Consider the following 16,668-nt stretch of genomic DNA (forward strand, 5'->3'; position numbering starts at 1 on the left):
AATCACAGGAAAAGATAGGGCTAGATTTGGAATCTGAAGTTGAGGTCAGAAAACAAAACATTTATGGTGTACTACCAGGTCACTCGAACAAATCTCACCTATTGAGAAGTCAGATATAAGATCACCAAGACACTCGGATTAATTTTCTCCTAAACCGCTAGACCAACTGATCTAGATCATTAGATCAACTGAAATTACACTCACCTACCACTTAGACATAGGGAGGGGCAAATTTAGCATCAAAACTGGCATGGCCTCAGGATAAGGGGTGGGCCATTTGGAACTGAGGTGAGGAGAAATTTATTCACTTTGAGGGTTGTGAATTTTTGGAATTCTCTACCCCCAGAGCGCTGTAGATGTTTAGTCATTGAGTATATTCAAGGCTGAGAGAGAGATTTTTGGACACTAAGGGAACCAAGGCCTATGGGCATCAGGCAGGAAAGTGGAGTTGAGGTCAAAGATCAGCTCTGATCTTATTGAATGATGGAGCTCGAGGGGCTGTATGTCCTGCTCCTATTTTTTATATTCTTATGGACCCAATGCTGCCATTGGACACACACAAGAATTGACATCACAAAATAGAAAAAATATAGCCCAATTCAGATCACATCGACTCCAAAAATGGCTACAGTGCGGGTTCCAAATCTTCTTGCTGCACCTTTAACTTGTGAATTGTTATTTTTCTTTTGTTTCCAGTGGAAGGTTTAAAAGTGGTGGAAATAGAGAAGTGTAAGAATGACCTGAAGATACTGAAAGATGAATTGTCTTTGGGAAACAGGTGAGAGCCCTCAGTACTCAATGGGTATTGTTACTCATCCAGTCAGATGAGTAATAATGTAAAACAGCCAATGCCAGTAGCACTACCAAATGTGCCAATGGGCCACAAATTAAATCAATTCAGGAGAACTCCCCATCTTCAAATAGTGCCATGGGACCTTTTCATTGCCACCAATGAGAGCTGACCAGGACTTGGTTCAATGTTGTAATGTATTTGCTTCATGGGATCTTTGCTTAAGAATTCATAGCAACACATTGCTATTAAGAACTAGTTGGTTTATTAACAAAGGTTTAACAATCACACTACACATTACCAGTTCATCCACTAGGCTCACTGTCATGTATGTATGCTTGGGGTTACTAGCCACCAGGTGGCGCCACTCTCGGAGGTCATTGGGCTGTACACACTTGTGTGTGGCCCAGGTATGAAAAGCAAGCCATCATGTAATGTAATCACTTTGGGCCCTAATAAAGCAGGGCCAGGTTTGTACCTGTGTTAGTTTACAGTATTCAGTCTATCAAGTTATTACATACATAACACTCACAACTACATACCTCATCGTGGATGACCTAGACTCAACGGGTTTTATTGAGTCTTGTGAATATCATGTGACTGGCTAAGCCACTCACAATGCAACAGCTTTACAAACCTGTGAGCATACTTACAGGTGTATACAAATATCTCATCTGAAAGCCAACATTCCCTACTATACTGTGCCAGCCCAGATTATCTGTTCTTGAGTGGGACTTGAACCCACAACCTTCTGACTCAGGGGTGAGGGTGCAGACACTGAGCCACAGCTGACACCTGGACAGGAGAACACCTGAAATTTCCTAATTTTTAATGTTTTTATTTCTGCCAGGTCAAGCATACCTTGCCACCACACTATCATGGAGGAACCTATAAAGCTGACACCAAAACATGGTGTTCCAAAATATCCCAAGGTAACTGCCCAAATAAAGCAAATCAAGTGGGATCTAGCTGTGTGCAATGGGATAAGAGAGTGCATGCAGTTAAACATAATCAACAATACTCATTGGAGGAAGGGCTGGGAGATTGTAGAGATAGGCGATATAGTCATGGGCGAGGGCAGGTGACTGAGTGGGGTCAGTGCAGGGAAAGAGAGACTGAAGAGGTTGAATTGTTTCCTGAGAGATGTGGAGCAAATTGGGATGGTTTGTAGAGATATGAAAATCATGCTTGGAACCCAGTCCCCAGAGCCGCGGAATCAACAGCCAGTATCTGGTTGGCGGGGCCCTGGCGGGTGATGGGCAGTATCTGATCCGAAGAGACTGAAACAGAAGAAGGGGGCAAGTGAAGACAAACAAGGCACTTGTAGAGCTGGTGTTAATGAGCAGCAGTGACTCGCCCGAACTGGGCAATGCATTACACAGCGGACTAAACGGAATGAACAGTGTGTTACACAGGGGCTGTATGGACTGAGCAGTGTGTTACACAGGGGGCTGTGTGGACTGAACAATGTGTTATACAGGGGGTTGTATGGCCAGCACAATGTGTTACACAGGGGGCTGTGTGGACTGAACAGTGTGTTTTGGTCAGCTTCCTGTCTGATATGAAACCTATCTTTGTGCTCAAACTACTCAGAAACCCCCATAAATAGAGATTCTATACACCTATGGAATGCACATTCCCTCGCTGTTGGAATACCACACCCCTTCCACCCCGCACCATCCACTCCCCCCACCACCCCGCCCACTTTCTGAAGTCCAGAGAACTTAGGCACGGGATGGCAGTATTCGGTGCTTAGGAATATGCCAATATAGCTGGAGCTTAACCAGCTGAAACCCCACACATTAAAAACACAGAGCAATTGCAAGCTTCCTGCCAGCCATTGAAGATTACCTGGGGCTGAGTGGGAGGAATACCAGTTCCCAGGGATGGTCTACTCCTCCATATCCCATCAGTGAGCTGGGCTGCTCAATGCTCAGTGTGGATTGCTGTGGGCCTTCCTAGTTTAGGTGTCGCGTTAGCAAGTTATATAACAATTGAATGGTTAGACTGGCCATCGACACCTGAGGAACAAACTGAGGCTTGGTAAAGATTTGCTCCGGCCAAGATGGCCATTTTGGTGGTGCAGAGTTGCATGGGTCCACAGGCCCCAGCTTTAACCCTGCTCAGGCCCGAGTTAAAATTACATTTGGATCTCAATTATGTCATCGGGCTGCAAAAGAAAGCATGGGCCTTGCGCTAAACATTAGTAAGACAAAGGTCCTCCACCAGCCTGTCCTCACCACACAGCACTACGCCCCCAAACATCAAGATCCACGGTGTGGCCCTGGACAATGTGAACCACTTCCCCTATCTCGGGAGCCTCCTATCAACAAGAGCAGGCATTGATGATGAGATCCAACACCGCCTCCAGTACGCCAGTGCAGCCTTCGGCCGCCTGAGGAAAAAAGTGTTTGAAGATCAGTCCCTCAAAACCCACGAAGCTCATGGTCTACAGGGCCGTAGTAATACCCGCCCTCCTGTATGGCTCAGAGACATGGACGATGTACAGCAGACACCTCAAGTCACTGGAGAAATACCACCAGCGATGTCACCGCAAGATCCTGCAAATCCCCTGGGAGGACAGACGCACAAACATTAGCGTCCTTGTCCAGGCCAACATCCCCAGCATTGAAGCACTGACCACACTTGATCAGCTCCGCTGGGCAGGCCACATAATTCACATGCTAGACACGAGACTCCCAAAGCAAGCGCTCTACTCGGAACTCGTCCACGGCAAATGAGCCAAAGGTGGGCAGAGGAAACATTACAAGGACACCCTCAAAGCCTCCCTAATAAAGTGCGACATCCCCACTGACACCTGGGAGTCCTTGGCCATAGACCGCCCTAAGTGGAGGAAGTGCATCCGGGAGGGCGCTGAGCTCCTCGAGTATCGTCGCCGAGAGCATGTAGAAATCAAGCGCAGGCAGCGGAAGGAGTGTGCGGCAAACCAGTCCCACCCACCCTTTCCCTCAACGACTGTCCCACCTGTGACAGAAACTGTGGTTCTCGTATTGGTCTGTACAGCCACCTAAGAAGCTAAGAGTGGAAGCAAGTCTTCCTCGATCCCGAGGGACTGCCTATGATGACATATGTAAAGAAGGACCCTGTTGGTTCCGGACTGGAACACTGTCTCCTGTTCATGGATTCAATGTTCTTCAGTTTTAGTTGAATTTTAAATACAGCCTGCTAAAAATTTACTGTTGAGCAAAATAATGAAAAATGTAATTCTAATAGATGCACAAAGCTCAATTAAAAAGTAGGAATACAGCAGCACACATTTTATATGTGGTTTAGATTGAGTAGGCGTTTATTTATAGATCTGAAGAATTTTTATTGAGATGATTGCTGTGTTAGAGCAATACTGAACATCAAACGCAGATATAGTGTCACTCTGAATTTAAAAGCAGCTTTTAATTGGAACCTGTATCCATTTCTACTACATTGCCCAGTGTGATTAATGGAGTCACCAGCTCCAGGAATATGTATTGAGGCTGTAAAGTTCTTACTCTACAGCATGAAACCACACGAGGCACATTCTGGGGACAAGGTCACTCTGTGACCTCAACTCGTTATTCACAGCACTCCACAAGTGATGACCCTGCATGGGACCTCCCTTTATATAACTGAGAGATCAGGTAAGGAGTGTCTCCCACAAGTTCACCCCCTGTGGTCAAGGTGTGCATCTAGGTTGTATGTATACAGTAATACAGTGGTGTTACATTGTGGTTACATACATGACATCACCTTCCCCCCACCAAAGTCTTGTTAGGATCATAGGTTTAGTCTTTCAGGTGGTCTACACTCCCTCGTGGAGCGCCGCAGTTGGGACTCTGGTTGTTGGACACTGACATGAGTGTCTGTCACCTGTGGTGATTCCGGCCTGTCCGGGCTGGCCACAGGGACTGTGCATTCTTCTGATTGCTCTTGTTGCTCGTTCACTGGCGGTGGTATGAGCTGCATTTCATGGTCTTCTTCAGGTTCCTTCGTGTCGATGCTGAACCTTTTTTTTACTTGGTCCAGATGCTTACTGCATATCTGACCATTGTTGAGTTTTACCACGAGGACCCTATTCCCCTCTTTGTCAATTATAGTACCCTCAAGCCATTTGGGCCCCATGGTGTGATTGAGGACGAATACAGGATCATTTATTTCTATACATCTCCCCCTCGAATTGCGGTCATGGTACTCGTTTTGTGACTTGCGCTTGCCTCAACTATGTCGGTTAGGACTGGGTGAATGAGGGACAACCGGGTTTTGAGTGTCCATTTCATAAGTAGCTCTGCGGGCGGGACTCCCATGAGCAAGTGCAGTCGGGATCTATAGGCCAGCAGGATGCGCGATAGGCGGCATTGTAGGGAGGGTCCTTGAATCTTGCTTAACGATTTGGACCGCACGTTCCGCCTGGCCATTAGAGGCCGGCTTGAACGGCGCAGTCTTGACGTGGTTGATGCCATTGCGCGACATAAACTCCCGGAATTCGTAGCTTGTGAAGCATGGGCCATTATCACTAACCAGGATGTCCGGCAAGCCATGGGTTGAAAAGATCGTACATAGGCTTTCCACAGTGGTGGATGACATGCATGAATTCAGAATGAAGCACTCGATCCATTTCGAGTACGCATCTATCACAATAAGGAACATCTTTCCCATGAACGGGCCCGTGTAATCAACATGAATGCGTGACAATGGGCTGGTGAGCCAGGGCCATGGGCTGAGCGGGACCTCCTTGGGGGCATTACCCAGCTGGGCACACGTCGTGCACCTGCAAACACAGTGTTCCAGGTCTGAATCAATTCCAGGCCAACAAACGTGTGACCGGGCAATGGCCATCAGCACAATGCCTGGGTGCTCGCTGTGGAGTTCCCTGATGAATGCCTTGCTGGAATATGGTATCGAGTTTTGTCAAACAGTGCAAGACCTGCATACAGCATCTTTCAGGTTGTGGAGGTGTTCCTCGGTGTCTCGACCCGTGATGAGGATGTCGTCCAGGAATACGATCATTCCAGGAATGGATTTAAGCAGGCTTTCCATGTTTCGTTGAAAAATCGCGGCCGCTGATCGGATGCCAAACAGGCACCTGTTATAAACAAACAGTCCCTTGTGCATGGTGATGGTGGTAGTTTAGATTCGTCGGTCAGTTCCTGGGTCATATAGGCTGAGGTGAGGTCAAATTTGGTGAACAGCTTCCCACCTGCCAGCGTGGCGAAAAGGTCCTCTGCTCTCGGGAGCGGGTATTGATCTTGTAGGGACACCCGATTGATGGTGGCCTTGTAGTCGCCACAGATCATGCCAGAGTCATTCGCTTTTAGGATGGGAATGATGGGGCTCGCCCAGTCGCTGAATTCAGCAGGCGAGATGATGCCCTCTCACAACAGCCGGTCCAATTCGCTCTTGACTTTTTTCCCGGATCACATACGGCACCGCTCTGGCTTTGTGTTGCACTGGCCTGGAGTCCGGGGTGATGCGTATTACTACTTTGGTGCCTTTGAAAGTCCCGACGCCAGGTTGGAATAGTGAATTGAATTGTTGTAGGACTTGTGAGCATGAACTTCGCTCCACAGATGACATTGTGTGAACATCCCCCCATTTCCAGTTCATCTCAGCTAACCAGCTCCTCCCCAACAATGCGGGACCATTGCCCGGGACAATCCAGAGCGGCAGCAGATTCACTAGTCCATTGTGTGTGACAGCCAACATTGCACTGCCTAGCACCGGAATGATTTCTATAGTGCAAGTCCGTAATTGTGTCTCAATACGTGCTAATTTGGATCCACTGGCTTTAAGTGGCCATAGCTTCTCAAATTGCTGAACGCCCATGAGTGACTGGCTGGCCCCAGTGTCCAGCTCCATGTGTACTGGGATGCCATTTAATAAAACCCTCATCATCATTGGTGGCATTTTTGTGTATGAACTGTTCGCCGCGTGGACCCGCTGAACCTCGGCGTCCGCCGATTTGCCCCAAAAGTCATCCTGCCTCAAAGGACCCTCTTCTGGTCCATCCGCCTCATATATTAGTCTGGTTGCAGGCTTCCTGCACATTTGAGCTAAATGGCCACTGAGATTGCAGTTTCTGCAGACAAACTGTTGAAATCTGCAAGATCTGGCTGAGTGTTTTCCCCCACACCTCCAGCATGAGTTAAAGTTTTCATTGTTGAGGACAAAGGGACTATGGCCAGGCATTCTGCGCTGACTGTCCCTTTGACTGCTCTTAAGTACCCTATTAGTGGGTGTCAGTGGCCCCATCCTGGGCCGCATTGTCCGCTGTGATGGCATGAATGTCCGTTCAGCCTGCCATTGTCTCAGTTGGAGTCCTACTCTGGGGTCTATTGCTGCCTGGGGAATGTCAGACTGCCCCTGCCTGCCTGCGGGGCTCTGAGTCACATTGATGATGTGGACTCCCTGACCCATCGCCGCGTTAAGAGGCAGAATTGCACACATATATTATTTTCGTCTCTTCCTCCCCCGCCATGAATGCTGGTGGACAATTAAACAACTAACGGGAGGAGGAGGCTCCATGACATGCTCATCCTTACTGATGGCGGAGCCCAGCACGTGAGTGCAAACGACAGGGCTGAAGCGTTTGCAACCGTCTTCAGTCAGAAGTGGATGATCCTTTTCGGCCTCCTCCTGAGGACCCCACCATCACAGAAGCCAGTCTTCAGCCAATTCGATTTATTCCACGTGATATCAAGAAGTGGCTGAGCGCACTGGATACAGCAAAGGCTATGGGCCCATACAACATCCCAGCTGTTGTGCTGAAGACTTGTGCTCCAGAACTAGCCGCACCTCTAGCCAAGCTGTTCCAGTACAGCTACAACACTGGCATCTACCCGAAAATGTAGAAAATTGCCCAGGGATGTCCTGTCCACAAAAAGCAGGACAAATCCAATCCGGCCAATTACCACCCCATCTAATCTCTATCATCAGCGAAGTGATGGAAGATCTTGTCGACAGTGCTACCAAGCGGCACTTACTCACCAATAACCTGCTCACCGATGCTCAGTTTGGGTTCCGCTAGGACCACTCGGCTCTCGACCTCATTACAGCCTTGGTCCAAACATCAACAAAAGAGCTGAATTCCAGAGGTGAGGTGAGAGTGACTGCCCTTGACATCAAGGCAGCATTTGACCGAATGTGGCATCAAGGAGCCCTAGTAAAATAGAAGTCAATGGGAATCAGGGGGAAACTCTACACTGGCCAGTGTCATACCGAGCACAAAGGAAGATGGTTGTGGTGGTTGGAGGCCAATCATCACAGCCCCAGGACATCGCTGCAGGAGTTCCTCAGGGCAGTGTCCTAGGCCCAACCATCTTCAGTTGCTTCATCAATAAAGTCAGAAATGGGGATGTTTGCTGATGATTGCAAAGTGTTCGGTTCCATTCACAACTCCTCAGATAATGAAGCAGTCTATGCCCACATGCAGCAAGACCTGGACGACATTCAAGCTTGGGCAGATAAGTGACAAGAAACATTGACGCCACACAAGTGCCAGGCAATGACTATCTCCAACAAGTGAGAGTCTAACCACCGCCTCTTGATTGCCGCAGAGATCAGTGCTGGGACCCCAACTATTTACAATCTACATTAACGACTTGGAAGAAGGAACTGAGTGTAACGTAGCCAAGTTTGCTGATGATACAAAGATGGGAGGAAAAGCAATGTGTGAGGAGGACACAAAAATCTGCAAATGGTCATAGACAGTCTAAGTGAGTGGGCAAAAATTTGGCAGATGGAGTACAATGTTGGAAAGTGTGAGGTCATGCACTTTGGCAGAAAAAAATCAAAGAGCAAGTTATTGTTTAAATGGAGAAAGATTGCAAAGTGCCGCAGTACAACGGGACCTGGGGGTACTTGTGCATGAAACACAAAAGGATGGTTTGCAGGTATCTTGGCCTTTATTGCAAAGGGGATGGAGTATAAAGGCAGCGAAGTCTTGTTACAGCTATACAAGGTATTGGTGAGGCCACACATGGAATACTGCGTGCAGTTTTGGTTTGCATATTTACGAAAGGATATACTTGCTTTGGAGCTGTTCAGAGAAGGTTCACTAGGTTGATTCCAGGGATGAGGGGGTTGACTTATGAGGAAAGGTTGAGTAGGTTGGGCCTCTACTCATTGGAATTCAGAGAATGAGAGGTGATCTTATCAAAATGTATAAGATTATGAGGGGGCTTGACAAGGTGGATGCAGAGTGGATGTTTCCACTGATGGGGGAGACTAGAACTAGAGGGCATGACATTAGAATAAGGGGCCGCCCATTTAAAACAGAGATGAGGAGAAATTTCTTCTCTGAGGGTTATAAATCTGTGGAATTCTCTGCCTCAGAGAGCTGCGAGACATTGAATACATTTATGACAGAAATATACAGTTTCTTAAAAGATAAGGGGATAAAGGGTTATGGGGAGTGGGCAGGGAAGTAGAGCTGAGTCCATGATCAGATCAGCCATGATCGTATTGAATGGTGGAGCAGGCTCGAGGGGCCGTATGGACTACTCCTGTTCTTATTTCTTTTGTTCTTATGATCTTATGATATTCAACAACATTACCATCATCCCCCACCATGAACATCCTGGGGGTCACCATTGACCAGAAACTTAACTGGACCAGCCACATAAATACTGTGGCTACGAGCGGGTCAGAAGCTGGGTATTCTGCAGCGAGTGTCTCACCTCCTGACTCCCCAAAGCCTTTCCACCATATACAAGGCACAAATCAGGAATGTGATGGAATACTCTCCACTTGCTGGGATAAGTGCAGCTCCAACAACACTCAAGAAGCTCGACACTATCCAGGATAAAGCAGCCCACTTGATTGGCACCCCATCTACCACCTTAAACATTCACTCCCTCCATCACCGCGCACCATGGCTGCAGTGTGTACCATCTGCAACATGCACTGCAGCAACTCGCCATGGTTTCTTTGGCAGCACCTCCAAAACCCGTGACCTCTACCACCTAGAAGGACAAGGGCAGCAGTTGCATGAGAGCACATCACCTCCAAGTTCCCCTCCACACATCTTCCTGACTTGGAAGTATATCGGCGTTCCTTCATCATCGCTGGGTCAAAATCCTGGAACTCCCTAACAGCATTGTGGCAGAACCTTCACAAAATGGACTGCAGCGGTTCAAGAAGGCGGCTCACCACCATGTTCTCAAGGGCAATTAGGGAAGGGTAATAAATACTGGCCTTGCCAACAATGCCCATAACCCATGAACGATTAAAAAAGAGTTTTTAGAAGCGGGCAAAGGCCAGTAGGCCCGAACAAGGCAGTCCTGTTTTGATAGATCTCAATCTCACCTTCTCACCAAATGTCTCGATTAATCTTTCTCCAGAAACCTTACTCTTGAACCTAATCCTGTCCACGGTAAATTATTCCACAAATCTATGAACCTTTGGGTGAAATAGTTTCACCCTAATTAACAATAATTTTAACTTGTGTCCCTGGTATTTTAATCCTTTGCCATTATGCTTCACTTTGAACTTTCAAAATTCAGAAATGGGTTGACGGTTTTCAAGACAAGCTGATCCTTCCTTAACCTTTCCTAATAAGCTGGAATCACCTTCACTGCCCACTTCTGTATCCTCTCAACAGCAATAACAACCTTCCTAGCAGTTGGTCGGAATCCGAGGTAGTGCACCAGATGAGGATCTGACTAACGTCTTATACAACAATAATACAACCTGTCGTTACCTGTACTTTTTGTCTCTAGTGCAGTCAATAATTGAAATTATTGGATAATTCCATTCTTTAAGTACAAAAAAATGACTGCATTATCAGGAATAGAATGTAGTCTGACCTAGCACGTTATCCGTTATTTATTATTGCAGCTAAGGACCTGGCTGACAGCTTCATAGATTGGTCCGTAATTCAAGACAATTTAATTGCCCTAATTGCTTTCCCATTTGAGATAAACTAACCTGCACAAACTAGGGATCAAACCTGGGACCTTCCTGGTCTCTGGCTCTCTGGATAAATTCCCTGTGCCAATGTGGGGAGCTAAAGTCTGGAATGTAAAATGCAATGTTAATTTTTTGTTGCCTATATGTCACTCATGAATTGGAGGCATTAGTTACTGAGGTTACTAAGGATTTCAGCAAACAAGGCTGAGAACTCGAGCCCTGCCCCATTGCTAATCTCATTTTTATTTTGGATTTAGCAAAAAGTGGGACACGAATGTATTCGCTTGTGTGAGAGTGTGTTTGTGAGAGTATGTTTGCGTGTGTGTGTGTGAGTGTGTGTGTGAGTATATTTGTGTGTGTGTGAGAGAGTGTGAGTGTATTTGAGTGTGTGCGAGAGTGTCTGTGTGAACATGCCTATGAACTTTTGTGTTTTGAATAAAAATAGATAGAAATTGCAATTAATTCTGGCTAATGGTCAGGAAGAATGGATTAGTTGAGTGGAAGAATGATTTGATCATGTAGGGTTCTCACTTACTCTCTTGGAACCACAGCTTGCTATTCTGGATGAATGGGGTAGCGTTTTGGAAGGATGTGTTAATGTTTCGGGAAAAACATGCTGGTGGTGTTCTGGAGCAATAGGCTTATGTTCTAGAAGGAGAGCCTGGTGTTCCAGAGGACAGTTTTATTTTGCTGAAAGGTAGTCCAGTGTTCCAGAAGGATAGGTTGATCTTCTTGGAGAATGTTTGGCTGATGGTCGGCAAGGATTTGGGTGATATTCTGGAAGCATGTGATCAGAAAAGCCAAGGGGCCGTTTTTGATTCAAATCTATATTCATCATCATCAGGGCCTGATTTGAAAGCAAGGCCTCGGATTCCCACCCGCAGTCAGACCGCTTGAGAGGCTGGCTGGCTGCTGGCAGCTAGGCCTCAGAAGCGAGGGGACAGTCTGGGGGAGGGGACCGCAGTCGGGGCTTGGCTGGGGATGTGGGCGGGGTTGGCAATTGGGGATTGGTGGGGGTCGGGGTTCGGTAGGGGTAGAGGATCGGGGCCAGCCGGCCAGGATTGGCGAGGGTGGGCTCAGCCTGGGATCGGTGGGGGAGGGGTTGGCTGGGGATCGGCGGGGGAATGGGGTGGGGGGAGGGGGGAAGAGAGAGTATCATGGCCAGCCACCAGAAGATCATGGTCTGCCTCACTATTGATGTGGAGGCGACTGGAGGCCTTGTGGGGGGGGGGGGGGATCTCCAATCACGAGCGGTGGATATAGTGGGACCCTGGATCCAGGAGGTAGATATAAAGCCACTTATCTCCTGGATGCAGCAGCCCCACCTCTGATTAGCTGCCGGTTTTGATGAATTGTGGAACACCTGTCCACAGGCAGTGAAATTGAAAATGGGCGGGATAAACTAAGCTTCATTACAATATTTCAATTGAGGTAACGCACCCATGGAGCGGGTTGGTCGCCTGCTTAACCCCCCTACTCCCCTTCCCGCCTCTGGCAAAAACAGAAGTGGGCAGGTTGGAGGCGGGATCAGGTCGGGAATTTCATTTTTAACAATTTAACTGCCCCCACAGTTCAAACCCATCCATTTAGTTAGGGGAAAATTCCGACCGTAATTCCGACAGGTGCAGTGGCAATTTGTCATGAGCGCACTATGGACGCACAATCTCCCCATGAGACATACAATCTCCCCGTGAGACGTACAATCCTGAGTGGAGCACACCGACACCAGTTCACAAGGATACCAGCAATGTAACCAGTGTAAATTCAGGGGAGCAGTTGTGTCCCTGTTTCTGTCTCTCTCCCATATACACGCACTGTATTTTCTGTCGCACTGCCTCTTTACCTCTCTGTCCGAGTCTCGGTGAATGAGACAGTGATAAATTTAACTGAGAGGACCCTAATCCAGAAAGCCAGTGCTATTTTATTGACTTTCACAGACCAGAAGTTGCACAGTACAAGCTAAAACACAACACTGATTTGCCACCTTGTGGAAGCTCACTGTACAGCACATAGCACAGCAAAGGAACTTTCACATGAAAGGGTAGATTTTACAAATTAGCCACGGTCGGGAGTGTGCTGAGCTCTGCACCTAGCGGACTCCTGTCGAGCATGAAAAGCTGTGCGCCTGGAATGCTAATTCATCAAATCTACCCCCACTCATCCAAAACTCGACTGCCTGTGTCCTAGCGCGCACCAAGTCCCGTTCACCCATCACCCCTGTGCTCCCTGACCTACATTGGCTCCCGGTTCACCAACGCCTCGCTTTTTAAAATTCTCATCCTTGTGTTCCAATGCCTCCATGGCCTCGCTCCTCCCTACCTCTGTAAATTCCTTTAGTCCACCGAGAGTACAACTTGCATTTATAGAGCATCTTTCACATAGTGGAATGTCCCATGGCATTTCACAGGAGTGTTATCAGCACTGAGCCACATAAGGAGATATTAGGACAAGCAGTAGGTTTTAAGGAGCGTCTTAAAGGAGGAGAGAGAGGCGGAGAGGTTTAGAAGAGGGAATTCCACAGATTTGAGCCTTGATGGCTGAAGGTTCGACCGCCAATGGCGGAGCGAAGAGAGTGGTTAATGTGACAGAGGCCAGAATCCTGTTTGAACATAAGAAATAGGTGCAGCCTATTTGGTCCTTCAAGCCTGCTCCACCATTCAATAAGATCATGGCTGATCTGATCTTAGCCTCAACTCCACTTCCCTGCCCGCTCCCCATAACCCTTGACTCCCTCATCATTCAAAAATTTGCCTATCTCCACCTTGAATATATTCAATGACCCAGCTCTCCACAGCTCTGTGGTGCAGAGAGTTCCAAAGATTCATGACCCTCCTGAGAGAAGAAATTCCTCCTCATCTCCGTTTTAAATGGGCGACCCCTTATTCTGAAACTATGCCCCTAGTTGTAGATTCCCCCATGAGGGGGCGTTTTCTTTCATTGGTGCAGATGGTGATTCCCCTCAAGCTGCACCTCTGTCACTGGATGAAACATTCTATTTCCCAGTGGTACATTCCCTTCACCTTGACGAGCGGGCGCACAATAAAACTCCTGCCGGCAATGCCGTGTGTCGGGATTTGGCGGGAGAAAGCGATTGCTGATTTGTTATTGCTTTTCTAAATGAGACACCTGTCCTTTATTTTGACAGTACACACTGTCCCAGGAGACCATCGAGGCACTGAAGAAACCAACGTTTGACGTCTGGCACTGGGAGTACAATGAGGTACGGAGGAGCTGCCTCTCGTGGGGCACTGCTGGGCACCAATAAAGTAGGCGCAGATCAATGAGTTAAAATGAAAACGTTCAATAACAGCAGGAGAATTTCAGTCTTCTGTTTGATACCCCTCCCCTGTTTATGTTGTGAAACTGTAGCTGTGTCAGCTTCTGCTGTGTCAAATTGTCCTTGTTATAAAGCACATTCGGCAACAGCAGAATAATTGCACATCACCAGAAACTTATGGACGATGAGGGCCATTCGGCCCATCTTAACACATCCATCCAGAATAATCCTACACAACCCCCCATTACTGCATCTAGTTGTTTATTAAATAACTCTATGGTTTTCACCTCCACCACTGCCTGGAGTCCACTCCACGCGTTGGTCATACTGCGGGAAGAACCTCAATAAAGATATCTTTCACTTGATCTTGTGTCCCCCTTGTCAGTTTAGTTTAAAGTAGTGCTGTGGATTAACCTTTTCCATAGTATTTACAACCTTATAAACCTCCTTACGATCACCTCAAATGCCTCCGTTTCAGGCTGAAAAGCTCAAGTCTCTCCAGGCTTTCCTCATAACACAGACATGTGCAAATCTTACTGTAATGTTACCTTTGTGACTTTGGCATTGTGGTCACGATATTGGGGGAAGGTCTGTCTGGACCAATTGCAGCAGAAGCACATTGCTGTGGAGCTGGGCTGAGAGATCAGTGGCGAGCGCAATGTGAATATTGGTGGTTAGGGTTACCAACTCGGGTTGGATGTATTCCTGGAGGTTTCATCACATGACCTCCTGGCTCCACCCGCCACAATCCTGCCATTGGTCTCCCAACATGTCTATCCTCGCAGTGCACCGTCTCCTCACGCCAATTGGGAAACGAATAGACTCTTCCTTTGCCTGATTGGATGATTATTGACGGTTGGGCAAACGGCCTTTATGCCCATGTCCAATTTTATTATAATTAATGAACAAAAGTGTTCAACAAAAAAAATTAAAAAGACAATTATTTTTGCCCTTATGATATTTCTCCTGGGTTGCTCGCAGCATGGTCCTGGAGATTAGTCGTTAATTCCTGGGGAATCCAGGGCAATCATAAGAACGTAAGAACATAAGAAATAGAAGCAGGAGTAGGCCATACGGCCCCTCGAGCCTACTCCGCCATTCAATAAGATCATGGCTGATCTGATCTTGGTTTCAACTCCACTTCCCTGCCAGCTCCCCAGACCCTTGACTCCCGTAGTGTTCAAAAATCAATCTCCACCTTGAATATATTCAGTGACCCAGCCTCCACAGCTCTCTGGGGAAGAGAATTCCAAATATTCACAACCCTCGGAGAGAAGAAATTCTCCTCATCTCCGTTTTAAATGGGCAGCCCCTTATTCTGAAACTATGCTCCCTAGTTCTAGATTGGAGGATTGGTAACCGTACTGGTGATGGAAACCGTTTCCCTCTCAGCCTCCGCATCACACTGTCAGACGTACCCAGGGGAAACCCAAAAAGGCTTTCAGTGCCCCCCACAGTACTGATGCAATAGAAGACCACCTCCATTAGCACCATTACTGTCAGAAGGCAACCTGTAACGGTAAAGAGGACCATTGGTAGAGTGACTGACCCAGCACAAGTACTGTTGGAGTGTTTGCGTGACATTCCTTTGTCTGATGTTTTAACATTATTTTAAACTGGTGAATGTCTCCATTGAAATAGTAGGTGTGGGAACCTTTGACATAAGAACATAAGAAATGGGAGCAGGAGTAGGCCAATTAGCCCTCGAACCATTCAATAAGATCATGGCTGATCTTCTAGCTCAACTCCTCCTTTCTGCACTATCCTCATATTCCTCCATTCCTTTAGTTCCCAAAGATGTATTGATCTCTCTCTTGAATATACTCAAAGACTGAGCATCAGCAGCTCTCTGGAGTAGAGAATTCCAAAGATTCACAACCCTTTGAATGAAGACATTTCTCCTCATCTCAGTTCTAAATGGCCGACCGCTTATTCTGAGACTGTGACCCCGTGTTCTAGATTTCCCAACCAGGGGAAACATTTTCTCAGCATTAACTCTGTCAAGCCCCTTAAGAATGTTGTATGTTTCAATTAGATCATCTCTCATTCTTCTAAACTCGAGGGAATAAAGGCTTAGTCTACTCAATCTCTCCTCATAGGGTAATCCCCACATCCCAGGAACCAATCTAGTGAACCTTCGTTGCACTCCCTCTGAGGGACATATATACACCGTGATAGCGCATCATATCGGGCACACAACAGTTCAAGTGTGGAGTAACTGTGTTTTATAATCATTGGCAGATGCTCAGCTGTCTGGAGTACATGTACCATGATCTGGGACTGGTGCAAGAGTTTAACATGAACCCCATCATACTAAAACGCTGGCTGGTAAGTTTGCTGCTCTTGAGGTGAAGCATGGTACATCACAACATCGCAGCCAGGAACTGATTGTGGCCCAGAGACCCAGGAAAGCAGACAAAAGTCTCTGTACACCGAATAATTAATAATCGCACATAAGCAGCGTCTGACACTGTTGTTACTCTGCACCAACAGAATGTTGCAAGCAGAGAATATGGTTACACGGCCTGTGAAAAATTCTTATGACGTCACTAAGAAGCACACACACACACACACACAAGATGGCTCTCACATGAACCTTTATTATTTACATCAGTAGTTGCATTACCACAGTAGGCCACCAGGCAGAGCTCTCTATTATACAGCCCATCTGCACCAGCAGGAAGGAGGGGCTGGAAGAGAT

At 47.2% G+C, this 16,668-nt stretch overlaps 1 protein-coding gene across 2 annotated transcripts in view; it reads left to right on the top strand.

The window, feature by feature from the left end:
- The first annotated feature begins 708 nt into the window (after window positions 1–708).
- The window catches only part of LOC139275888 (high affinity cGMP-specific 3',5'-cyclic phosphodiesterase 9A-like), a 41,763-nt gene continuing 25,803 nt past the window's right edge, over window positions 709–16,668 (top strand). The window contains exons 1-4 of one of the 2 annotated variants that reach the window (XM_070893107.1): window positions 709–778; window positions 1,641–1,722; window positions 13,836–13,910; window positions 16,209–16,295. In XM_070893107.1, the coding sequence (XP_070749208.1) occupies window positions 1,669–1,722; window positions 13,836–13,910; window positions 16,209–16,295 (216 nt within the window). In that variant the 5' untranslated portion in view covers window positions 709–778; window positions 1,641–1,668. The remainder of the gene's footprint in view (window positions 779–1,640; window positions 1,723–13,835; window positions 13,911–16,208; window positions 16,296–16,668) is intronic. The other variant, XM_070893108.1, reaches the window with a different exon arrangement.

This window comes from Pristiophorus japonicus, chromosome 11, assembly GCF_044704955.1.
Source record: "Pristiophorus japonicus isolate sPriJap1 chromosome 11, sPriJap1.hap1, whole genome shotgun sequence".
Taxonomy (NCBI): Eukaryota; Metazoa; Chordata; class Chondrichthyes; family Pristiophoridae; genus Pristiophorus; species Pristiophorus japonicus.